This window comes from Procambarus clarkii, chromosome 74, assembly GCF_040958095.1.
Source record: "Procambarus clarkii isolate CNS0578487 chromosome 74, FALCON_Pclarkii_2.0, whole genome shotgun sequence".
NCBI lineage: Eukaryota > Metazoa > Arthropoda > Malacostraca > Decapoda > Cambaridae > Procambarus > Procambarus clarkii.
This window is the reverse complement of record NC_091223.1, coordinates 20,953,368-20,979,027: the sequence shown is the minus strand read 5'-3', so window position 1 is coordinate 20,979,027 and position 25,660 is coordinate 20,953,368. Positions and strand designations below refer to the sequence as shown.

Sequence of the window (25,660 nt, the reverse complement as noted above, 5' to 3'; positions counted from 1 at the left end):
TATATAATTTACAGTCATTGCTTAATTAATAGAATTTATTTATGTAATCACAGATCTATAAGCCACTGATTTTCTCATTTAATTACTCATTTTGGTCCTTCGAGCTATCTTAGAATTTATCATTAATTTACATTCATATAATTATACATTTTCTTAATATTATACTGGAGCCAGATTTCCCCACAAGCGTGCAAGTCCACCACCACAAGTGCAGCCGACAGGGAAGGAACCCGCATAAGGAACCAACCTGCACCAACATCCCACAGAAGGGCAGGAGCGAACAGACACTCATGAAGAAGAGCAAAATCGCCCCCATGAAAACGAGCAGCGCCGAGACAGCGCTAAGAAAAGATATATGAACAAAAGAACAAAAAGGCCAAACACCCAGAAGCTGCCTGGAATAGGACCCACAAGCCCTAGAAAGGACCGGAGGGAAGCTCAACCAAACGACGACAGACGTACCAGAAAACGGGAAGGAGCAAAACCGTCCCGAACCTTCGAGAACAAAAGAAGCAAACACAAAGGATGAAGGCACAAAAACCCTGTCGCACCCGAGACCAAAAGTCATGCAGAACCCCAAGAAGAGGGGGACATGACAGAGAAGGCCCATCCCAGAAAAAAGGGGCGAAGACTGTAGAAACGCACCCACTGACAGGACGGAAGCAACGGGCATAATGGACAAAGAAACCGAGCCCAGGGAGGGGCCGACGCCCAAAAAGCACGTGTGGAGAGGGAGAAGAGAAAAACTCCACTCCACAAAACTGCTAGCCCCGCCCAGAGGAGTAGAAAAACCCCCGGCGGAAACCAACAGGGCCTGAGGCCCCTCATGTTAGCCCCACCCCAGCCCTGGGCACCCACCCTGCAGCCCTGGGAACCCACCCTGCAGGCCCCGGGGCCGAGCTGTCCCCCCAAAGCCCCAGCATCAAGAAAAACCCCGGGGCAGCTGTGAGAAACACTAAGGAAGGGAGCCCACTGGGCTCTGGAACTTGAACCGAAACCGGAGGATAGGCGAGGGGCGAGACGAAGACCCCAAGCTCATCCCCAGCCAGCACAATGAGGCGAGGATAACGAGGACAGGACAGAAAATCCAAAGAACATGGAAAATCCAGACCCGACACAACAAGACCAGCAAGGAAGGAGGGCCCCAGAGGGAGCACGGAAGGGCCGAACAAAATGCCACAACCAACCCCTACACGCAGCCGCAGTACCAAAACTGCAGCAAAACATCACCACACTCCCCGAGGAAGCGACAGGGAAGATAAAGATAAATCGTAACACGAGTGGCAAACAAGGGGACACAGGTGGAAACAGAGTACCCAACCAAGCCACAGGGACGGGAGAAGAAACGTGTGCAGTGTAACAGGCAATCGAAGGAACACATTAGGCAGCCCAACTTGGGCTGACCCCATACACAGCCCCATGACCCCATACACAGCCCCAAGAGCAGAGACGAGAGTGCCCATGAAGCACAGAATCCGCTCGTCAGGCGAACGACAGGGGAGAGGCGGAACCAAAGAGCCAGAACCCAATCCTGCAAGCACAAGGAGGCGAGCACAAAACACCCTCGACACAGGAAAACGTACCACCGAACAGGCACCCCCACCGTTGCACCGTGGAACAAGGTGGAGGCGGGGCCCCGAACTCAAGCAAGGTTAGACAAGCATAGGAGAGGGGCAGGATGAGTAAAGGCAGGAGCCGCCTCAGAAGGGCCAAGAGGCCACCCGCAGACACCCGTGAACCGAGGAAGGAATCAGGTGGTGAGAACAAGAGCTGCCCTGTATGGGCCAATAGTCCTGCAGTAGGCACCTCGGTTGGTACGGTCCACATTCTCAAGTACATATGTACACCCATTCCTACTTCCAAAAACAACAACAGAGTCAGGATGAAGGAGACGCCAGACCGCACCAACTCACCTGCAGAACATAGGTGCTGAAGGGCCATGACACAAGCCTATGAGAACGTAGCTGCCAAAGGCGGCCAGGGCGCCCATGCTGGAGAGGAGGAGGGAAGCGGCGAAGGAGGCTCCCCACCCTAAAATGAAGGGAAAAACTCGTGACTTCCCCACAGTGGCACTCAAGAACACCCCAAAGCATCGGGGTACGGATTGGAGAAAGAAAAGAGCAAGAGGCGAAGCCCCCCCCCCCCCGAGAGAAAATGGATGCAGAACACCAACACGTGAGCACACCGCCCGGAACCAAAACAAACTCCCACAGCGTGCACACGTACAAATCTTCCACCAGTACCAGAGAGCAGAAACCTGAACCGAAGGGGCTACCACAAACTGAGAAGATAAGGCACCCTGATGAAGGACCAGGACGGCTCAGGCGACGCATGAGCAGACCGGAGGTGAAACAAAACACGAGAAAGCGTACGAAACGTCATACTGTCACCAAGACGAAGCTTGCAGGTGGGACACCATTAACAAAGCCACCTGAACACCACAGAGATGGTGATACCCGCGTCAAAATACCAGATGCGAAGAGCCAAGGAGAAGGCCGAGATTCGACCTGCCGAAAGAGGCGGAGCCGTGGGAAAACGCCCCGGGTTCAAACACCTATCAAGCAGCGTCTGAAAATAAGGCTGGGCCGGCCACCAAGGAACCATAAGGACTGCTCTCGTGGGAATGGGCTGCAACCGAGCCTGGTTGATACCTGGTTGATACCTGGTTGATGGGGTTCTGGGAGTTCTTCTACTCCCCAAGCCCGGCCCGAAGCCAGGCTTGACTTGTGAGAGTTTGGTCCACTAGGCTGTTGCTTGGAGCGGCCCGCAGGCCCACATACCCACCACAGCCCGGTTGGTCCGGCACTCCTTGGAGGAATAAATCTAGTTTCCTCTTGAAAATGTCCACGGTTGTTCCGGCAATATTTCTTGAGCCAGAACCCGAAGCAACAGCTGGACCGGGAGAAGAGGAACAGGTACCCCCACCTCGACCAGTCCTGCCGAAAAGCATCCACCGTGAATGCCTTGCAGGTGGGAAAGGGCGCCACATAAAATGGGCGACGCCTAGACCACGCCGACTCGAAGACGTCCACGGCCAGGAGTCCATACGTCCGACAGAGCCAACAAAACGAGTCGGCGACGACTGGCCAATCTGCGAAGAGAGGAATGAACTGGGACAGCTGTCCGCCAGGACGCAGGACACACCCTGGACATGAACCTCACGGTTAGCCAAACCCCTGTGGTTCCGGCAAGAACCGCCAGAGAACAGTCTGAACAGAGCTGAAGGGTAGAGCACCGAGTGACCCAAACCCTCCGAAGCGCAAACCAGACAGCCACGAACTCCCGAACCGTGCTGTGAGCCCGACGGACGAACAGACTCCATCAACCTCAGCCGACCTGGTGAGCACTGGTCACAAAGCCCCAGCCGAGAGATGACCCGTCCGTGAACACATCGAACGAAGGCTCGGCGAGGTGCCAAGGCACGGAACCCCGAAAACTCCAAAGAGGAAGCTGGTGACGCAGCATCAACACAAGATCCCCGGAGGAACGAACCCAACGAATGCAAGAGGCGGAAGGGGAGTCACCGAAGGAACCAAACAGACGCTGAAGCCAAACCCGACTCGGCAGGCAGACCAACACATCGAAGTTCAGACTCCCGCACAACTGCTCAAGCAACCTCTGAGCAACCCGGGACCCCCCTCATGTACAGCAAAAGGCGGGACCACAGCCGCAGTAACACTTCTGGAGGGAAAGTCAACGAGTGGCCCAATAGCCCTAAACAAGGCCCAGTTCCGAACCCGGGACGGAAACAGATAGAATGGCCTCCAGATCACCAGGAAACCAAACCCGGCGATCTGGAAAGAACCACACCCCTGGCGAGCAGACAAGCGAACTGACTGGGAGCCCACACCAGCCAGTCCTCGAGGTAGGCCAGACACCGAATCTCAGACTCAGACAGGGCACCAAGATCCGGAAAAAATGTAAAAAAATATATACCAAGTGCCCATTACAAAATAGGGAAGGCAACAAAAGCAGCAAGCCTGAAGCCCCACCACCAACTGTGCCAGTCCCAGAAAACTGGAGAGGAACGTGCCAAGAAGTGACATGGAGGTCCAGGGCCCCCATCCAGGCACCCGGCCCCAACAGAAGCTGGACAGGAGACAACAGTCCTCCGAGGAGGGCATAGAATCCAGGGCGCAGACTGAAGAAGTCCAGAAGAACTGCAGATGCGAAAGGCCCATGACTGCAAGGAGCAGACAGGAACCCCAGAAGGATGGGGCGGATCGACCACGTTCAACGCACCCACTAAGATGACATGACGAAGCGCAGGGGAAGGAGCCCACCCCGCCAGCTCTGAACCCCCCCCCCCAAAGGGGGAGAAGCCGTCTACCGACGCCACCAGAGGCCGGAAGACAACCAAAAGCGCCCACCAACAGCGGGACCATGCGAGAGGCAACAGAGCAAGCTGCTCCCCCAGCACCCCGTCAACAAAGAAGGGAACAGAACCCCTTCCGAAAGAAAAAGTACACATACATATACACATTATGTATATATACATATACACAAACACACAAGATATGTTACACACACGTGTGTAAACCCATGTGCACACACACACACACACACACAGCGGAAAGAGATGGTTGGGTTGACTGCATCTATCTGGACCTAAAAAAGGCTTTCGACAGAGTTCCACATAAGAGGTTGTTCTGGAAACTGGAAAATATTGGAGGGGTGACAGGTAAGCTTCTATCATGGATGAAAAATTTTCTGACTGATAGAAAAATGAGGGCAGTAATCAGAGGCAATGTATCGGAATGGAGAAATGTCACAAGTGGAGTACCACAGGGTTCAGTTCTTGCACCAGTGATGTTTATTGTCTACATAAATGATCTACCAGTTGGTATACAGAATTATATGAACATGTTTGCTGATGATGCTAAGATAATAGGAAGGATAAGAAATTTAGATGACTGTCATGCCCTTCAAGAAGACCTGGACAAAATAAGTATATGGAGCACCACTTGGCAAATGGAATTTAATGTTAATAAATGTCATGTTATGGAATGTGGAATAGGAGAACATAGACCCCACACAACCTATATATTATGTGAGAAATCTTTAAAGAATTCTGATAAAGAAAGAGATCTAGGAGTGGTTCTAGATAGAAAACTATCACCTGAGGACCACATAAAGAATATTGTGCAAGGAGCCTATGCTATGCTTTCTAACTTCAGAATTGCATTTAAATACATGGATGGCGATATACTAAAGAAATTGTTCATGACTTTTGTTAGGCCAAAGCTAGAATATGCAGCTGTTGTGTGGTGCCCATATCTTAAGAAGCACATCAACAAACTGGAAAAGGTGCAAAGACATGCTACTAAGTGGCTCCCAGAACTGAAGGGCAAGAGCTACGAGGAGAGGTTAGAAGCATTAAATATGCCAAAACTAGAAGACAGAAGAAAAAGAGGTGATATGATCACTACATACAAAATAGTAACAGGAATTGATAAAATCGACAGGGAAGACTTCCTGAGACCTGGAATTTCAAGAACAAGAGGTCATAGATTTAAACTGGCTAAACACAGATGCCGAAGAAATATAAGAAAATTCACCTTCGCAAATAGAGTGGTAGACGGTTGGAACAAGTTAAGTGAGAAGGTGGTGGAGGCCAAGACCGTCAGTAGTTTCAAAGCGTTATATGACAAAGAGTGCTGGGAAGACGGGACACCACGAGCGTAGCTCTCATCCTGTAACTACACTTAGGTAATTAATTAGGTAATTACAGCGTATACATGCACATGCGTACACACGCACATGCGTACACACACACACGTGTGTGTTTAGGAAGTGATGTGGTGGAGGCTGACTCCATACACAGTTTCAAGTGTAGATATGATAGAGCCCAATAGGCTCAGGAATCTGTACACCTGGTGCATGACGGTTGAGAGGTGGAACCAAAGAGCCAGAGCTCAACCCCCGCAAACACAACTAGGTGAGTACATACATTGCAAAAGAAAAGTACCAGTCGCCGACCAGTGGGCAGAGAGCACCACGCCGGCTAGGCAAAGAAGGCACAAAACTGCATCAAAAGGCCCACCTCGACAGCAAAACCTCAAAATCCCAGCACGACCACATCATGTGCCAAGACCCAAAAAGATCAGTCTGCAAGCCAGGAAGACCCCGGAACCCCAGAAGGCAGAACCAGGTCACACGAGGAAACAAAGCCCCCTGAACCCACAAAGGGGGCACAAGAGGAAGAAACCTCCGGAACGAAACCAAAGAACCAAATGGAACCCAGAATCGAACCAGGGGGAGCCCAAACCACCACATTTACCGGCGGAGAATACCACAGAAAGGAAAGCACAGCCCCCAGACAGAACCCCCTTGGGAAAACGGTCATAACAGACCGAGAACCGAGGGACAAGGTGTGGGAGCAAGCATACCAGCCAGGGGACACTGAGTCCAAACCCAAAGGCCCAGACCCAAAACAGATAAAATGGAAAACACGGTGTAAATTCAACACCCAAACGTTCCCAGATGAACAGGCAACGGACAGAAAAGACCAGAAAAGCAAAGAAACGGCAACAGGAAAAAAAAACCCTGAAAAAAGGTGAAAACTCACCCCAGAAGCTCGCACACCCTTTCGCATGTAAACAAACCGTAACGCCACCCTGGTGGCCACGCCAGGAAACTGGCATACGAAAATGGCCGCCAGCAGGGGCTGTGACTGACGCTAAAGATACAAAAACACACCAGCAAAAGTGGGAAGCAAGCAGACTGGATGGGCGAAAAACGCCGCCCAACAGCAGAAAACCCAGGCAGGGGCAAACCGCCCCAGAACTGCTAGCAGGCATCCCCCACAGCCCCGGGAACCAACAACAGAGGCCCCGGGGCAGAGCCGTCCTCCAAGCACTCCGCCCTTAAAGAAAAGCAAGAGTCCATGGGAAAGGCAACAAGAAAGGGCCACTGGTAAGACCCAGAAGCCTTGGCAGGAGGAACCGGCTCGAAAAACATCCGTCTCCCAACCCGAACAGGGCAACCCCCGAAAACTGCCCGAGTCTCGGCCCCAACTAAACCCTGCCCCGACCCCGAAACCCACAGACAGTCCAGAGCTGGGAACAGGGAGGGAAAGGGGCGAACCAGCACCTAACCAAATGGGACGTCCTCGGGGCATCTGAGTGGGAAACCAACCTAGCATGTTGCAGCAACCTAACCTAGCTTGCAACACGGATGCCGCCTGTACTCTGAACAGTAAGAACATCAGGAGAGTACTGGAGAACAAGCAGAGAATCTCTCGCAAGACTCCGGGTCAAGGTGTCAGTGACCCAACAGGCAGCATGACGGAGGTAAAAGTGGCGACTGTCACCCGGAGACAAGGGCACAGCAACCAACGATCCCGTACAAGATGGGTTGGAACCCGGAAGACACATTCAATGGTCCCCCGAGCCCAGACAGGGGTTTCCAGGGCCCGTAGGGGTAACAAGTACGGGAAGCCCGGGCAAGGTGTTGCTAACCGGTTAAGTAACCCAAACATAACAAGAGGGTAGAGGATAGCACTGAAAACCCCTGCGACGTGTACAATCACGGGGGCCTAGCAGAGGGCCGCCAAACACTACCAGTGGAACTATAGCCACACTAGGCAGACCCTCACCAGGCATGAAAATAAAAACAAAAGAAAACCCCTGCAAAAGTACACCGTCTCCAGAGGCAACAGGAACTGGCCGCCGCTTAGGTGGCAGGCTGTGCAACACCTTGATGCCCTAACCAGCACAATACCAATCCCTACCCAGGGACAAACAAGGGCCCCAAGCCCCAGCTGTCCCCAAGGGCGAGGCAAATGCCAAGCAGCAAGAACCTCTACGGGAACGGTTCCCGAACGCCCCAGGGAAGATAACCCTGTTATGTTAGGGCAGTACTCACAGGGTGCTTAGGAAAGTCAGCCACTAAGTGCATGCAGCTCTGGCACTGATGAGGTACTCCTGGCCACCGCACAACACAACACACGGCAGTGAAAGCCACACAAGGAAAACACCGCCTAGGAAACTGAGGCCAGAGAAGCATCTATCCCGGTTGACATTAGCGAACGAACTGAAGCTTGGCAGCCGGAGCGGTAGGCCTGTGGCTCCCCCTCCCCCTCTCGGGGCGGGGAGGGCTGCACAGACGATCGGCCCGGCAGTAAAGTGTGATGTTTGCTTGTTTCCTTGTGATTGTAGGGAGTTTCTACCTCTCTGTTCGTTTTTTTGTTTCAGTTTTTTACCATGTGGGGTTTGTTTTGTTATGCCTACCTTTCTGGGTGCCTAACCCCGGTCGATGGCAGATAAGGAAAACCCCAACCACAAAGGGGTTTTCTAGGGTCATTGCTCCCTGAAACCTCTCTGAAGGGGCCAGGTTCTGGTGCTGGTCCCTGGTAGGTCTGAACTCCTTAGCTAATGTTCCGGTCTAATATAACATACATTAGCCCGATAAGCTCCAGGGAGCCGTAGGGGCTCCCCACAGAAAAAGTGTTGAATATAATGAAATGCCATTTTCTGGGCGAGTCCCGAATGCTCCCCGGAGCTTACTGGGCTGACATGTATGTATTAGACCGTGGCATCAGTCAATTCGGTTGGAGATCTTGCCTACTGGGACCACAAGCAAGAACCTGCACCTCCCTCAGAAAGGCACGAAGAGTAATGGCCTACAGAATCCCAAATGTGGTTGGACACATTCTTTGTCATTGACCGGGTTAAGCACCCAGCAAGGTAGGCATCCCAAAACAGACCCCAACTGGTGAAACATTGCTACTGAAAGCTGAACTGCTAAGCAGAACTTCCCCAAACTGAAAGCAAGGAAACAAGCATGACGTCACACCTGCCGCTGTCTGTCTACACAGATCCCTCCTCCCCAGGAGGGGAAAGGGGGAGCCCAAGACCCTGTGCCAGCTATCAAGCCCCAGTTCAGAGGCTGAACATGAAAAATGCAAAAAAACTTCGACCGGAGGGAAGGAGAGTTGCTGGGGACCCTCCGGAACTCACCCAGAAAATGACATTTTATTACATTCAATGTTGGTTTTCTGTGGACAGCCCATCTGACCCCCTGGAGCTACCTAACCACAGGAAAGGAAAAAGAGGGACTTACCCGAGAGGCGGCTGCCACTCGCACCTCAATTCGAACTCGAGACAACTGGCTGCAACTTGTGCCCCAAAGCAGCACACGCCCGACTAGGGCCATTAACATGAAATAGGTAAGGGGCGGCCAGCACCCTGTTCGACCTCCAAAATCCTCGCGCCCGAATGTCAGCCCAAGACATACTGTAACCCCGCGATTATCCGGGATTCGAACATCCGGAAAACGCCCTTATACGGCCAAAATCGTGAACGGATAAAGTTATCTCAATATCCGGCCAAAATGGCCATGGGAGCCGGATAAAAGCCGGTTTGGCCGGTTAAAAATCTGAGCCGGTGGGCTGTACCGTATTAATCCCGTACAGCTGTGGCTCAAGGCCATGGTGTTGGAGGGGGTAGGGTAGGTGGGTGGTGTCGGGAGAGAGGGGAACGTTGGGAGGGACCACCTGGGGGATTACGGTCAGGAAGAGAGGGAGGGAGGAAGGGAGTTGGTCAGGAAGGGAGGTTGGTCAGGAAGGGAGGAAGGGAGTTGGTTAGGAAGGGAGGAAGGGAGATGGTCAGGGAGGGAGTTGGTCAGGAAGGGAGGGAGGGAGTTGGTCAGGAAGGGAGGAAGGGAGTTGGTCAGGAAGGGAGGGAGGGAGTTGGTCAGGAAGGGAGGGAGTTGGTCAGGAAGGGAGGGAGGGAGTTGGTCAGGAAGGGAGGGAGGTAAGGGAGGGAGGGAGTTGGTCAGGAAGGAAGGGAGGGAGTTGGTCAGGAAGGGAGGGAGGGAGTTGGTCAGGAAGGGAGGGAGGGAGTTGGTCAGGAAGGGAGTTGGTCAGGGAGGGAGTTGGTCAGGGAGGGAGTTGGTCAGGAAGGGAGGAAGGGAGTTGGTCAGGAAGGGAGTTGGTCACGGAAGGAGGAAAAACTATTGTGGTGTGTATGGGACTCGCTTAAGCCTAACAAAGGTGGCGTTGGCGGTGTTGCAAGAATTATATTGTTTTCTTATTGCTGTGGAGAGCTAGTTACGAATATTAATTAAATAACACTATAATTGATAAACAGTACAGTACAGTATTTGGTTTGCTATTTATTCATTTAAATATTTACAATAAAATAAAATGGGATTTAACAGAACTTACGGCGCATCGTACAGCGTGTCAACACCCACGTGTCTGTCGACACATGTGGAGGGGAGATGGGAAGGCTGGCGTGAGGTGGGGGAGGGGGGGGTGTTGACCAGGCAGGAGATCACACGTGTCGTCTGTCTCTGTTCCAGTCTCGCCACTTACCCCACCTGTTCACCCACTTCCCTGCCCACCCACCTGTTTACCCGCCTGCCTGCATGCCCACTTACCCACCTTGTTCACCCACTTCCCTGCCCACCCACCTGCCTGCACACCCACTTACCCACCTGTTCACCCACTTCCCTGCCCACCCACCTGCCAATCCATCCACCCACCTGTTCACCCACTTCCCTGCCCACCCACCTGTTTACCTACCTGTTCACCCACTTCCCTGCCCACCCACCTGTTCACCCACTTCCCTGCCCACCCACCTGTTTACCCACCTGTTCACCCACTTCCCTGCCCACCTACCTGTTTACCCACTTCCCTGCCCACCCACCTGTTTACCCACCTGGCTGCACACCCATTTACCCACCTGTTCACCCACCCACCTATTTACCCACTTCCCTGCCCACCCACCTGTTTACCCACCTGCCTGCATGCCCACTTACCCACCTGTCAATGCACCCACCCACCTATTCACCCACCTGCCTGCTTACCCACTCACCCACCTGCCTGCTCGAACCTGTTCATCCACCAAGCCCATCTACCTGCCATCCACTCATCCAAAACCCACCTGCCTGAACCCACCTATCCTTGCCTGCCCACCCACTTGCCTGCCCACCCACTCACCCACTTGCCTGCCCACCCACCCACCCACCTGCCTGCCCACCCACTTTCCCTGCCCACCTACCAGCTAGGCAGCTAACCACCCATGCACCAGCCCCACACACTAATTAGTGTGTCAATTCAAATCATGCATGTGGTATAAAAATTGTCGGAAATGATCCCTTTTGGACTCAAGAGGTGAAAAAGTACTATTATCCGGAACATGTGATAATCCGGCTGAGGGTCCTTCCCATATAGTCCGGATAGTCGAGTGGAGACAGTATTACCAAAAATGGCAGCTAAAGCAGCAAACTTGCAAACGTAATGGGCACGAGGATAGATCACAGGCTGGCTGGACCGAATAACCCTGCTGACAACCTGGGAAACCTGAGCCCTGGAACACAAAAGAAGGGAAACCGGATCAACCCAAAGAGCGTCCCCGGCCACCGAAGCTGTGGCACGCAAATAATGGCCAAGAGCCACAAACGGACACAACACATGATGCACCTCTGACTGAACCAACCAAGCATCACAACCCAAGGACCCTTCCAGAAAGCTGCCATCTCGTTCTTCACCAGAAAAGGAGGAGATGGCTGCAAACGTAGAAACCTACCAACGGGACCGAAAGAGCAGAAACCCCTGTGCCGGAGGAGAGCATGAAGCTCCTGAACCTGACCCCTAGAGGTCAATGCCAACAATAAAAGAGCCTTATAAAAACAATCCCAAACCGAAGGGACACCACAAACCGAGAAAAGAGAAAAAGAGAGCACTCGGTCCAACGACCAGGACAGCTTAGGCGACGCATGAGCAGGCTGGAGGTAAAACAATGCACAAGACAGCTTGAGAAATAGAGCGTAAGTAACATCCACTCCGAACGCAAGCTGGAGCGGCTCTGCCAGCACCGCACGATACGAAGCGACAGTATTCGGCATAAGAAGACAGTTCTAAAAAGGCCAAGAGAGAAAGGACAAAACAACGCAATCCAAAATCGAAGACAACCTACGAAGCGACAAAAAGTGACGAAAGGACCGCCAGGAGACTTCATACTGCCGCTGAGACGAAACACACAGGTGGGACACCATCAACGAAGCCACATGATCACCATACAAGTGGTGATAAACCCGCATCAGAAAAACCAGATGCCAAGGGCGGAAGAAAAGATCAAACCAGCCACATACCGGACCGGACTGATCTGCTGAAAGAAGTGAACCGCAGAAAAATTCTTGGGTTCAGATACCAAGCAAGCATCGCCTGAAACCAAGGCTGGGCTGGCCACCAAGGGGCAACTAGGACAACTCTCCTGTGATAAGACTCCAACTGAGCCAGAACCCGAAGTAACAGCTGGATTGGGAAAAAGAGCTACAGGCAACAGCACCCTAACCAGTCCTGCCGAAAGGTGTCCACCATGACGGCACCGCAGTTGGGGAAGGGCGCCACATATATTGGGAGATGCCTAGACCATGCTGATGCGAAGAGGTCCACCTCCGGGAGCCCGTACGTCTGGCAGAGCCAACTGAAGGAGTCTGGGGAAAGCCAGGGGAATGAATCGAGACAGGTCGTCTGCCAGAAGACTGGACATTCCCTGGATACGAGCTGCACGGAGAGCCAAACCCTGAGAAACCAGGGACTGAAGAGAACCCCCCCAGTTCAGGCAATGAACTACCAGAGATCATTCCGATTGGAGCTGGATCGTCAAACCCTGAGTGACCCGAACCCTCCGAAGTGCCAGCCAAACCGCTGCGAACTCCCACCCCGAGCCCAAACACCCCATCCTTCCGTGAGCCCAATGGAAGGATGGACTCCCACTGCCCCTGGCCATCCAGGTGAGCACTGGTCATAAAGCCCCAGCCGAGGGACAAACCATCTGTGAACACATCTAGCAAGGTCTCGGGTAGGCACTAAGGCAATGTACCCTGAAAAACCCGAAGAGGAAGCGGTGATACAGCAACCGACGCAAGGCCCACAGAGGCCGAACCTAGCAATTGCGAGAGAGGGGAAGGGACAGCCCCGACGGTTCCAAAATAGACAGCGAATCCAAACCCGACCCAGCGTGTAACCCAGCACGGCGAAGTTCAGACTCCCACACAACTGCTTGGGCAACTGCTGAGTGACCCAGGACACCCCCTGTCCCAGGAACAGCTAAAGAGAGGATTGCAGCTGCAGAAACGCTTCCGAAGGGAGAGACATTGAAGCGGTCCACGAGTCCCAAACAAGGCCCAGCCAGGTCTGAACCTGGGACAGTGTAATGATCTGTGCAGATCAACCTTCAACCTTCTCCCTTCTCCCTTTCCCCTTCCCCTTGTTGCTGTCCCCTTGTGTGGTCAAGTCTTCCCTCCCCCCCCCCACCCTGTTGGCTGTTTCCTGCCATAAACTCGAGTCAACTTACCCTTAGGCAGTGAGACCATCGCAAGTCACTTGTCCCCTCCTGTTCCCCAATCCTATTTCTTTAATCCTTCCCTTTAATCTTCGTCACCAGTCCTCTTTCATATCCCCTTTCCAAGCCCTCTTCCCCTCTCTTTCTCTGTCTTCTCCATAACAATTGACAGATTTAGGGCCAGTACAACGCTTAAGAGCCATAACATTCGTGCTCTCAAGTTTCCCTTAGGTGGTCAGACCAGCTTGTTTTCATTAGATGGGTTGTTACTGCGTAGACCCAATTTCTGGGAAAGGACCACCCCCGGGCAAGTGTCAGGCTTTTCATTGGCCAAGAGCAGGGGCTTTTGGTTCATTGGGTAGATGTGCCAGGGAGGCCTAGCGGGCGGAGTCCCTCCCAGGGTAGTGCCAGACATCCTATTGGCGAGACTCTCTGGACAAAACCAAAATGAACCGAAGACCCACACAGACCTATTGCGGGACTGAAACAAGATGACTTGTTGGAGCAGAGGGGAAGAAGCACGCCCCACTAGCTCTGAACCCCACCAGAGGAGGAGGAGCCGCCCAATGCCACCACAAGCTGGAGGACACGACCCGAACTGCCCACGAATTGCAGGACCAAGCATGGGCAAACAGAGCAAGCTTTCCCCCCCAGCGTCTTGCCAACAGGGCGATCCGCGAAGGGAGCAGCGTTCCTTCCGAGAGGAAAAAAAATTGCAAAAAAAAAGCATTGAATGTAATGAAACGCCATTTTCTGGGCGAGTCCCGGAGGCTCCCCGGAGCTATCCATGGCTGATATGGATACCCTAACTATTTTGCATCAGTCAATGTGGGTGGAGTTCTAGGTCTACCGGGGACCACGAGCGAGAACCTGGCCCCCTCAGAGAGGCACGGGGAGCAATGGCCCATAGAAATGCACATGTGATTTGGAGCATTCTATATCTGCCATCGACCGGGACAGGCACTCAGAAAAGTAAGCGCCACAAAACAAACCCCTATTCTGGTTAAACAACAAAAATCGACAAACGAGTGGACAGAACTTACCCAGGAAAACGAACTAACAAGCATGACGTCACGCGAGCCGCGCCGCATGTCTGCGCAGCTCCCCCCTCCCCGGGAGGGGGAAGGGGGAGCCCCAGACCCCCGCGCCGGCGATCCCCGCCCCAGTTCTGAGGCTGGATATTAAAACCGTGAAAAAACCCCGCCGACCGGAGGGCGGGAGGGTGCCGAGGAGCCTCCGGGACTCGCCCAGAAAATGGCGTTTCATTACATTCAACGCTGGTTTTCTGGGGGGAGCCCCTACGGCTCCCCGGAGCTACCACACCAAAGACTACCTAAAAACAAGGGGACATACCCGGGAGGCGGTCGAAGAAACACTCCACAACACTAAGTCGAGACAACAACCCAAGGTATAGCATTCGCCAGAAAAAAGGGAGAACGGCCGCAGACGAAGAAAACCTAAGATCACGACAATAGGAGCCAAAAACCACTGCACCTGAGAAGAGCAAGAAGCTCTGCCACACGGCCCCCAGAGGCGAATGCCAACACAAAAAGAAAACCGAGGCAAAGCAAACCTGACTCCAAGGAGCCACAACCACCAAGGAGAAGAAAAACAGGAGAGCACCCTGTCCAAAGACCAGGACGACACAGGCAGTGCATAAGCAGGCCGGAGGTGTAACAACGCACGATACAACCTGCGAAATGGCGCAGAAGGAATATCGATACCGAAAGCTAGCAGGAGAAACCAAGGTGCCAGACCCAGGAACGGCCCCAAGCGCCACTACATCCTTTGCAAGCCAATCCTATGACAGCCCCAGGAGGGAAAAGAAAACGCAGGACCAAAACGAAAATGCCACAAGTGTGCAAGACCACCCCCACAAGTGCAGCTGACAGGGAAGGAACTCGCATAAGGAGCCGCCCCGCACCAACATCCCGCAGAAGGACAGGAGTGAAAAGACTCATTAGGAGGAGCAAAATCGCTCCCAGGAAAACTAGGAGCGCCGAGACAGTGTGAAGAGAAGAGGTATTCACAAAAGAACAAAAAGGCCAACACCCAGAAGCTGCTGGGAAGAGGACCCACAAGCCCAAGAAAGGACCGGAGGGAAGCTCAACCGAATGACGACAGATGCACCAGAAAACGGGAAGGAGCAAAACAGTCCCGAACCCTCGAGAACAAAAAAGCAAACACAAAGGACGAAGGCCCCAAAACCCCGTCGCACCCGAGACCAAAAGTCATGCAGAAACCCTAAGAAGAGGGGGACATGACGGAAGAAGGCCCGTCCCGGAAAAAGGGGCGAAGATCGTAGAAAAGCACCCACCGACAGGACGGAAACAACGGGTACAACGGACAAGGAAACCAAGCCCTGGGAGGGGCCGACGCCCACAAAGCACGTGCGGAGAGGGGGAACGGAAAACCCCACACCACAAAACTGCAAGTCCCCCCCAGAGGGTTAGAAACACCCCGGCGGGGACCAACGGGGCCTGAGGCCTCTCACGTGAGCCCCACCCCAGCCCCGGGAACCCACCCTGCAGGCCCCAGGGCCGAGCTGTCCCCTCAAAGCCCCAGCATCAAGAAAACCCCGGGCAGCCATGAAAAACATGAAGGAAGGGAGCCCACTAGGCTCTGGAACGTGAACCGAAACCGGAGGATAGGCGAGGGGCGAGACGAAGACCCCAAGCTCATCCCCAGCCAGCACAATGAGGTGAGGACAAGACAGTGAAACCAAGGAACATGGAAAAACCAGGCCCGGCACGGCAAGACCGGCAAGGAAGGAGAGCTCCAGAGGGAGCACGGAGGGGCCGAACATAACGCCACAACCAACCCCGACACGCAGCTGCAGTACCAAAACCGCAGCAAAACGTCACCACACTCCCCGACGAAGCGACAGAGAAGATAAATCGTACACGAGTGGCACACAAGGGGACATAGGTGGAAACCGAGCACCCAACCGAGCCACAGGGACGGTAGAAGAAACGTGTGCAGTGTAACAGGCAATCAAAGGAACACATTGGGCAGCCCAACATGGGCTGACCCCATACACAGCCCCAAGAGCAGAGATGAGAGTGCCCAAGAAGCACAGAATCCGCCCGACAGGCAAACAACAGGGGAGAGGTGGAAACAAAGCCAGAACCCAACCTGCAAACACAAGGAGGCGAACACAAAACCTCCGACACAGGAAAACTTACTACCAAACAGGCACCCCCACCGTTGCACTGCGGAACAAGGTGGAGGCGGGGCCCCGAACTCAAGCAAGGTTAGACAAGCATAGGAGAGGGGCAGGAGTAGTACAGGCAGGAACCGCCTCGGAAGGGACAAGAGGCCACCTGCAGACACCCGTGAACCGAGGAAGGAATCAGGTGGAGAGAACAAGAGCTGCCCAGTATGGGCTAATAGCCCTGCAGTTAGGCACCTCGGGTGATACGGTCCACGTTCTCAAGTACGTATGTACACCCATTCCTACTCCCAAAAACAAAAACAGCGTCAGGACGAAGGAGACGCCAAAACAGCACCAACTCACCTGCAGAACATAGGCCCTGAAGGGCCATGACGCAAGCGTTCGAGTCCGTATCCGCCAGAGGCGGCCAGTGCGCCCATGCTGGAGAGGAGGAGGGGAGCAGCGAAAGAGGCTCCCCACCCTAGAACGCAGGGAAAAACCTCATGAATTCCACATAGCGGCACCCCAGAACACCCCCAAAGCAACGGGGCACGGAAGGGAATAAGAAAAGAGCGAGAGGCGAAGCCCCCCCAAGAGAATTGGAGCAGAACACGTGTGCACACCGCTGGAACCAAAACAAACTCCCACGGCGCATGTGCAGGACGTGAAAGAAAGTAGCCCAACCAGGCGAGAAGTAGCCCAACCAGGCGAGAAGTAGCCCAACCAGGCGAGAAGTAGCCCAACCAGGCGAGAAGTAGCCCAACCAGGCGAGAAGTAGCCCAACCAGACGAGAAGTAGCCCAACAAGGCGAGAAGTAGCCCAACAAGGCGAGAAGTAGCCCAACAAGGCGAGAAGTAGCCCAACAAGGCGAGAAGTAGCCCAACAAGGCGAGAAGTAGCCCAACAAGGCGAGAAGTAGCCCAAACGGCTACAAAGGAGCCCAAACGGCGACAAGGAGCCCAAACGGCGACAAGGAGCCCAAACGGCGACAAGGAGCCCAAACGGCGACAAGGAGCCCAAACGGCGACAAGGAGCCCAAACGGCGACAAGGAGCCCAAACGGCGACAAGGAGCCCAAACGGCTACAAGGAGCCCAAACGGCTACAAGGAGCCCAAACTGCTACAAGGAGCCCAAACGGCTACAAGGAGCCCAAACGGCTACAAGGAGCCCAACCTGTCCAGAACAGAAGGAACCAGTATGGAGGCAAACTCCGGGACACGCAGGAGGAAGCCACAAAGGCCAACCGCACCGCAGGCGGAGAGATGCGGTTAGCCGAAAACCTCCTGAAGACGGAACCGAAAAAACCACAGGGACACGGAACCAAACCCGGGAAGGAGCAGAACCCAAGCCCAAATCATACGCAGAGGGGGGGGAAAGAAAACCCCACTCCTCGTAACAGTAAGCCCCGCTCAGAAGGACGGAAATCCAGGCGGGGCACAATGGAGCCCAAGGCCCCCAAGGCCGCTCCTCCCCAACCCCAGGAGCCTCTGCACCAGGCCCCGGGGCCGAGTCGACCTCCAAAGCCCCGGCCTCACAAGAAAAAGCCGGGGCAGCCGAGAGAGCTGAAAGAGAAGGGGGCCCACTGGTCAAAACCCCGGAGCATCGGCCGGAGGAACAGACTCGAATGCCTCCGCAGCTACCCCGGACGGGGCAACCCCCGAAACTGCCCAAGTCTCAGAACCTCTAACCCCACCCCGACCCCGAAGCCTGCAGATGCGTAGGGGCCGGAAGCAGGAGGGGGAAAAACAAGGGCGTGGAAGGAACCAAGGTCGAAGCGACCAAAACCACCCAAGTCTGGGTCCCTACACAAGCGGGGCAGCATCGGGGCGTCCGGGGAAGCGACAAACCAGAGCGCGTTGCAACATCCTACCCTGCAACGCGCGAGCTGCCTGCACCCACAGGAATTCATAAGCAGACTGGGTGAATGGAGTCACGAACAAGCAACAAAGCTCGCAGGACTCAAGGGTCGAATGTGTCACCGACCCAACAGGCAGCATGACGGAGGCAAAAACAAGGAGAGTCACCCTGAGACAAAGGGACAGAGCAACCCTCAACTCGCCCAAAGCGAGGGGGGACGCAAGGGTCTCCACTATCGGAGCCGAGAGCCCCCGGGGGGTTTCCCAGGGCCCCTGGACTGGGTCTGCTAAGGGTTATCCCAGGCAGGGTACTGCTAACCGGCGCCCCAAACTACCAAGCAAACTGCTAAAGCTGAACCCACGGGACGTATCCACTCGCGAGGGCAAAGCAGGGGGGTGCCACCACACAAACGAACCTAATATAAGGGGGGGGGGGGAACACAAGGAAGACCTCCCTACCAGGCAAAAATAAAAGAAAAACCACACAAGCGGACAACGTACCCAGAGGGAACAGAGCCGGCCGCTGTCATAGGTGAAAACTAGCTAAGCAGTACCCTGCGCCCCACCAGTGCGATAACTACCACTTACCCCAAGGTAAACAAGGGGGTGAAACCCCCAAACCCTCGGGGCGGCCAAACGCCAAGCAGCGAAAAGCCAACAGAGGTAGACCCAAGGTGACTTGTGGAAGGTAACCCCAAGCCCCAAGGGCGGTACTTACAGGGCACTCAGGGAAGGTGACCCTAAGCACATGCAGCCCGAGTACCTGAGAATACTACTCCCAGCTCACACGATCACCGTAAGAGCAGCACTTCAAACAAGTCACAGCACCGAGACAAGACTGGAGCTGGAGCAACCCGTTCTCGCAAATTTAATAAGTCAATATTGACTTATTAAATATGTGCATAGGTGACATACTTAACATAATTGATACCCTTAAAAAGATTCATAGAAAACACCGACCTTACCTAACCTACTTAGTATGTTAAGATAAGCATCTTATTGCTTCGTAATTACAATTATTACCTAACCTATAATAGGTATAGGTTAAGTAATAATTGTAATTACGAAGCAATAAGATGCTTATCTTAAGATACTAACAAGGTTAGGTAAGGTCGGTGTTTTCTATGAATCTTTTTAAGGGTATCTATTATGTTTAGTATATCACCTATGCACGTAGTTAATAAGTCAATATTGACTTTACGAATTTGCGAGAACGGGTTGGCTGGAGCCACACGACCGTGCATGATCCCATCAGCCGAGGAACTGGGGCGGGGATCGCCGGCGCGGGGGTCTGGGGCTCCCCCTTCCCCCTCCCGGGGAGGGGGGAGCTGCGCAGACGTGCGGCGCGGCTCGCGTGACGTCATGCTTGTTAGTTCGTTTTCCTGGGTGAGTTCTGTCCACTCGTTTGTCGATTTTTGTTGTTTAACCAGAATAGGGGTTTGTTTTGTGGCGCTTACCTTTCTGGGTGCCTGTCCCGGTCGATGGCAGATATAGAATGCTCCAAATCACATGTGCATTTCTATGGGCCATTGCTCACCGTGCCTCTCTGAGGGGGCCAGGTTCTGGCTCGTGGTCCCCGGTAGGCCTAGAACTCCACCCACATCGACTGATGCAAAATAGTTAGGGTATCCATATCAGCCATGGATAGTTCCAGGGAGCCGTAGGGGCTCCCCCCAGAAAATTTAACAAAATAAAATATAATCAATAAGCCGACTTGCAAGCAGTGCGAGCACTGTACCGACCAGACGAAGACCGCTCCAGAGGAGGCACTAGCACAAAGGCTGCACCAAAGGCCCAACTCGACAAGCAGAAGTCGGAGTCTCTGCATGACCATAAAACACGTCCCAAGACCCTAGAAGTGTAATCTGTAACCAGGAAGACCCCGGAACTCCAGAAGGGGCCAGTCCGGGGCGCACAGGAGGGAACCACCAAGGGCCACCCGAACCTACAAAGGGGAACCCAAGATGAAGAAAAACCTCCGGAATGAAATCAAAGAGCCCAAATGAACCCAGAAAAGAACCCAGGGGATGCCCTAACCACAACATTTGTTGGTGGAAATGCACTACAGAAGGAAGGGGCCAAACCCAAGACCCAGACAGAATTCCCGGCCAAAACCGCCAGAAACGGAGCAAAATCCGAGGGTCAAAAGCTGTGGGAGCAAGCAGAGCAAACAGGCACAGACACTGGGTCCAAACCCCAGGGCCAAGAACACACAAAACTAAATAGAAACATGGCAATGGGAGGAGAAAATCTCCCCCAAAATGTGAGCCCACACTTCCAGGCACATGTAAACAAACTGCAGCGCCTCCCTGGCAGCCAAGCGAGGAAGCGCCTGTAGAAAAGAAAATGGCCCCCACAACAAAAAGAAATGCGGCCGATGCAAGGGAACCAAAATAACATCAGCGAATGGGAAAAACAAAGACGGGAGGGACAAAAACAAAAAAAACGCCCAGAAGGCACCAAGCCCAAGAAGGGGCAAACAACCCCAGAACTGCAAGCTGGCAGTTCCCTACAGCCCCGGAACCCCCCACAGAGGCCCCAGGACAGAGGCATCCTCCATGCCCTCCACTCCAGAAGAAAAGGCAACAAAGAAAGGGGTGCCCCTAAAACCCTCAGACGGTTCGGAGCCGGAAGCAGGGGAAAGGGGGGGGGGGGGCAGGGTGAACAACATCTAACCAAAACGGGGCAGCCTCGGGGCATCCGGGTGGGAAGCAACCTAGTGCATTGCAGCAACCTAAACCTAGCATGCAATGCGGATGCTGCCTGTATGCCTCTACCCGAACATTAATGTCATCAGAATGGGTGAATGGGAGAAGAAGCAGAGAGCACGACTCTCAAGACTCCAGGTCAAAGGTGTTGTTGACCCAACAAACAGCATGCCAGAGGCAAAAGTGGTGACTGTCAACCTGAGACAAATGCACACAGCAACCTACAAACTTGCAAGAGGCGAGCTGGAACTTGAAAGATGCATCCATATGTCCACCGAGCCCCAACAGGGTTTTCCAAGGCTTGTAGGCTGACTGTTGCGGGAAGCCCTGACAAGGTGTTGCTAACTGGTTAGACCCAAAGCTAACAAGGGGAAGATAAAAACACTAAAACCCCTGCGATGTGTGCAATCACGAGGGCCTAGCAGAGGGCCACCAAAATAATATAAGTGGTCTTATAACCACATAAGGCAAACCCCCACCAGCCAAAGAAAACAAAAATAAGAGAAAAACCCTGCAAAAGCACAACATTCCCAGAGGAAATAGGAACCAGCTGCTGCAGATGTAAGCTGGCTGTGCAACACCTTGATGCCCCAACCAGCAACAATACCACTCTCTACCCAAGGCCAAACAAGGGCCATGAAATCCCAGCTGGTCCCAAGGGCGTAGTAAATGCTGAGCAGCAAAAACCACCATGGAAATGGTGTCCTGAAGGCACCAGGCCTTCGACACCACCTTAGCACCCAGGAATAGTACTCACAGGGCATTTAGGGAAGGCTGCCCTAAGTGCATGCAGCCCCGGTACACTAAGTACACCTAGCCACCACACCACAAAACAGCCAAGGACACCACTAAGGTAAAAATCTGCCAGAGATGACATCCGCCCCGGATCGCATTAGTCAACAAACTGAAGTTGTTGGGTAGCCAATGCTACCCAGCCCAGGGCTTCCGTGCAGGAAGGAAGGAAGGAAGGAAGGAAGGAAGGAAGGAAGGAAGGAAGGAAGGGAGGGAAGGGAAGGGAAGGGAAGGGAAGGGAAGGGAAGGGAAGGGAAGGGAAAGGAAGGGAGGGAGGGCTGCACGGGTGAGTGGCGCGGCGGCAAGGTGTGACATTTGCTTGTGTCCTTGGGAATTGAGGGAGTTCTGCCCCCCTGTTCGATTTTCAGTTGCAATTTTCTTACCACGTGGGGTCTGTTTTCTTATGCCTACCTGGTAGGCATACCAGTCCCTGGTAGGCTGAACTCCACTGACTAATGCTCTGGTCTAATGTATCGCATATTAGCCCAATAGTTCCAGTGAGCCGAAGGGGCTCCCCACAGAAATCGTCCATTATTTGGACATGGTTTAATTTTTAGAATGCAACAGTACAGTATTTACCAGGAGATGATGGCAGAGAACACTTTTCCCTCATCAGAAACATGGAGTTTGGGATGACCAAGAATCTTCTTCAGAGATGATGGCCTCAGAAGTCCAAAGTTCTTGGATTCCAACACTTCTTCTGATGACGTGGCAAGTACCTGTAGTAAATTTTTAGCTTGGTTTTAATTATTTATTCAGAACTTCAGTAACATTAAGGATTACATATATGGAGATTCTTTTTAATAAACACAAACAAATACAAAAAAACCAGCGTTGAATGTAATGAAACGCCATTTTCTGGGTGAGTCCCGGAGGCTCCCCGGAGCTATCCCAGGCTGATATGCTAATGTCAGACTTTGGCATCAGTCATGTGTATGGAGTTCTTAGGCCTACCGGGGACCACGGCCAGAACCGGGCCCCCTCAGAGAGGCAAGGGGAGCAATGGCCTATAGAAGCCCCCGTGTAGTTGGAAGCATTCTATGTCTGCCATCGACCGGAACAGGCACCCAGAAAGGTAAGCGCCCCAAAACAAACCCCTATTCTGGTTAAAATTGCTACCTAAAACCGAACTAGTGGATAGAACTCCCCAACCGAAAACAAGCAAACTAGTGTGACGTCACACACTGCCGCGCCGCTGTCTGCGCAGCTCCCCCCTCCCCGGGAGGGGAAAGGGGGAGCCCCAGACCCCCCGCGCCGGCTACCCACACCTCAGTTCTTGAGGCTGGATGTCAAAAACGTGAAAAACCGCCGACCGGAGGGAGGGAGGGATGCCGGGGAGCCTCCGGGACTCACCCAGAAAATGGCGTTTCATTACATTCAACGCTGGTTTTCTGGGGGGAGCCCCGTCGGCTCCCCGGAGCTAACTACCCACAGACAGAAAAAGAGGGACTTACCCGGGAGGCGGTCGTCGCTCACCCCTCAACTCGAAGCCGAGACAACTGGCTGCAACCGCCGACCCAAAGCAACACAGGCCCGACGAGGCCCAGGGACATTCACAAGGTAACGAGCAGCCAGGACCCTGTTCGACCGCCAAAATCCCCGCGCCCGAATATCAGACCAAGACATATTCCCAAAGACGGCAGCAAGAGCCGCGAACTTACGAACGTCATGGGCACGGGGATAGACCACAGGCTGGCTGGACCTAATAACCCTGCGGACGACCTGAGAGACCCGAACCCGCGAACAGGGAAGAAGGGAAACCGGATCAACCCACAGCGCGTCCCCGGACACAGAAGCTGTGGCGCGCAAATAACGGCGAAGCTTCGCAACCGGACACAAAACATGATGCACCCCCGGCCTGACCAACCAAGCATCAACCACCCATGGACCCCTCCGGAACGCAGCAGTCCCATTCTTCGCCAGAAAAGAAGGAGACGGCTGCAAACGAACAAAACTATCACCACGACCAAAAGAGCAGAAACCCCTGCGCCGGAGGAGAGCATGAAGCTCCCCTACCCGACCCCCAGAGGCCAAAGCCAACAAGAAAAGTGCCTTGGAAAAACAATCCTGGACCGAAGGGGCCACAACGAAACGAGGAGATGAAAGGAAAGCGAGCACTCTGTCCAAAGACCAGGATGGCTCAGGCGACGCATGAGCAGGCCGGAGGTGAAACAATGCACGAGACAGCTTGCGAAACGGCGCAGACGTAACATCGATACCGAAAGCAAGCTGAAGCGGCTCCGCCAGCGCCGCACGATACGAAGCGACAGTGTTAGGCATAAGATGACGGTCCTGAAACAACCACGAGAGGAAGGACAAGACCACCCGAACAGACAAGGAGCTAACACGACGAAGACGCAAAAAGAAACGGAAGGACCGCCAGGAAACTTCATACTGCCGCCGAGAAGAAGCCCTCAGGTGGGACACCAACAAGGAGGCCACCTGATCACCATAGAGATGATGATAGACTCGAGTCAAAAAAACCATACGCGAAGACTCGAGGAGAAGATCGAACCAGCAACGTGACGTACCGGCCCGATCTGCTGAAAGAGGCGGAGCCGCGGGAAAACCCTCGGGTTCGGACACCGAGCAACCAGCGCCTGAAACCAAGGCTGCGCCGGCCACCAAGGGGCCAGAAGGACAACTCTCCCCCGGTAAGTCTCTAAGCGAGTCAGGACCTGGAGCAACAGCCGAACCGGGGGAAGAGGTACAGGAACCCCCACCTCGACCAGTCTAGCCGAAAGGCATCGACCCCGACGGCCTCGCAATCGGGGAAGGGCGCCGCATAAACGGGAAAACGCCGCGACCACGCCGACGCGAAGAGGTCCACTTCGGGGCGCCCGAACGTCTGGCAAAGCCAACGGAAGGTCTCGTCGTCGACCGTCCACTCCGTGGAGAGGGGAACGAAGCGAGACAGGGCGTCGGCCAAGACGTTGGACACGCCCCGTACGTGAACCGCCAGGAGAGCCAAACCGAGAACTCAGCAGACGAGTCACCCGAAGCGACCAACCCCAAAGAGACAAGGACCGCATCGAACCCCCGCGGTTCAGGCAATGAACCACCGGAGAGCAGTCCGAATGGAGCCGAATCGTCGATCAGCGGGCCACCCGAATCCTCCCCAGAGCAAACCACACCGCCGCGAACTCCCGCACCGTACTGTGAGCTCGACGGAAGGACGGATCCCAACGCCCCTGGCCGGCCTGGTGAGCACTGGTCACAAAACCCCAGCCGAGAGACGACGCATCCGTGTACACATCGAGCGAGGGCTCGGGTAGGCGCCAAGGCACTGAACCCCGAAAAACCCGAAGAGGAAGCCGGTGATGCAGCAACCGACGCAAGTCCCCCGGGGGTCGAACTCTGCGATCGCGAGAGAGGCGGAAGGGGGAACCCCGAAGGAACCAGAACAGCCGTCGAAGCCAAACCCGACCCGGCGGGTAGACCACCATCGCGAAGTTCAGGCTCCCGCACAGCCCCTCGAGCAACCGCCGGGTGACCCGAGGGCCCTCCAGAAACAGACGAAGGCGGGACCGCAGCCGCAGGAGAGACTCCGGAGGGAGAGAAAGAGGCGGTTCGAGAGTCCCACACGAGACCCAGCCAAGTCCGAACCTGAGAGGGAACCAGATGGGACTTCCTCCAGTTCACCAAGAACCCGAACCCGGCGAGCTGGGAAAGAACCAAATCCCTGGCTAGCAAGCAAGCTGACTGGCTGGGAGCCCAAACCAGCCAGTCGTCGAGGTAGGCCAACACCCGAACACCTAGGAGACGCAAACGAGCCACCACAACCCGTGCAAGGCGTGTGAACACGCGAGGTGCCAGGTTCAACCCGAACGGGAGACAACGAAAGCGGTAACTCAGA

The 25,660-nt window shown here is 54.1% G+C and overlaps 1 protein-coding gene across 6 annotated transcripts in view; it reads right to left on the bottom strand.

Moving 5' to 3' along the window:
- The window catches only part of LOC123767303 (BTB/POZ domain-containing protein 6), a 188,152-nt gene that overhangs the window by 72,173 nt on the left and 90,319 nt on the right, over nucleotides 1-25,660 (bottom strand). For all 6 annotated transcript variants that reach the window (XM_069313070.1, XM_069313069.1, XM_069313073.1 and 3 more), the window contains one exon: nucleotides 22,384-22,523. In XM_069313070.1, the coding sequence (XP_069169171.1) occupies nucleotides 22,384-22,523 (140 nt within the window). The remainder of the gene's footprint in view (nucleotides 1-22,383; nucleotides 22,524-25,660) is intronic.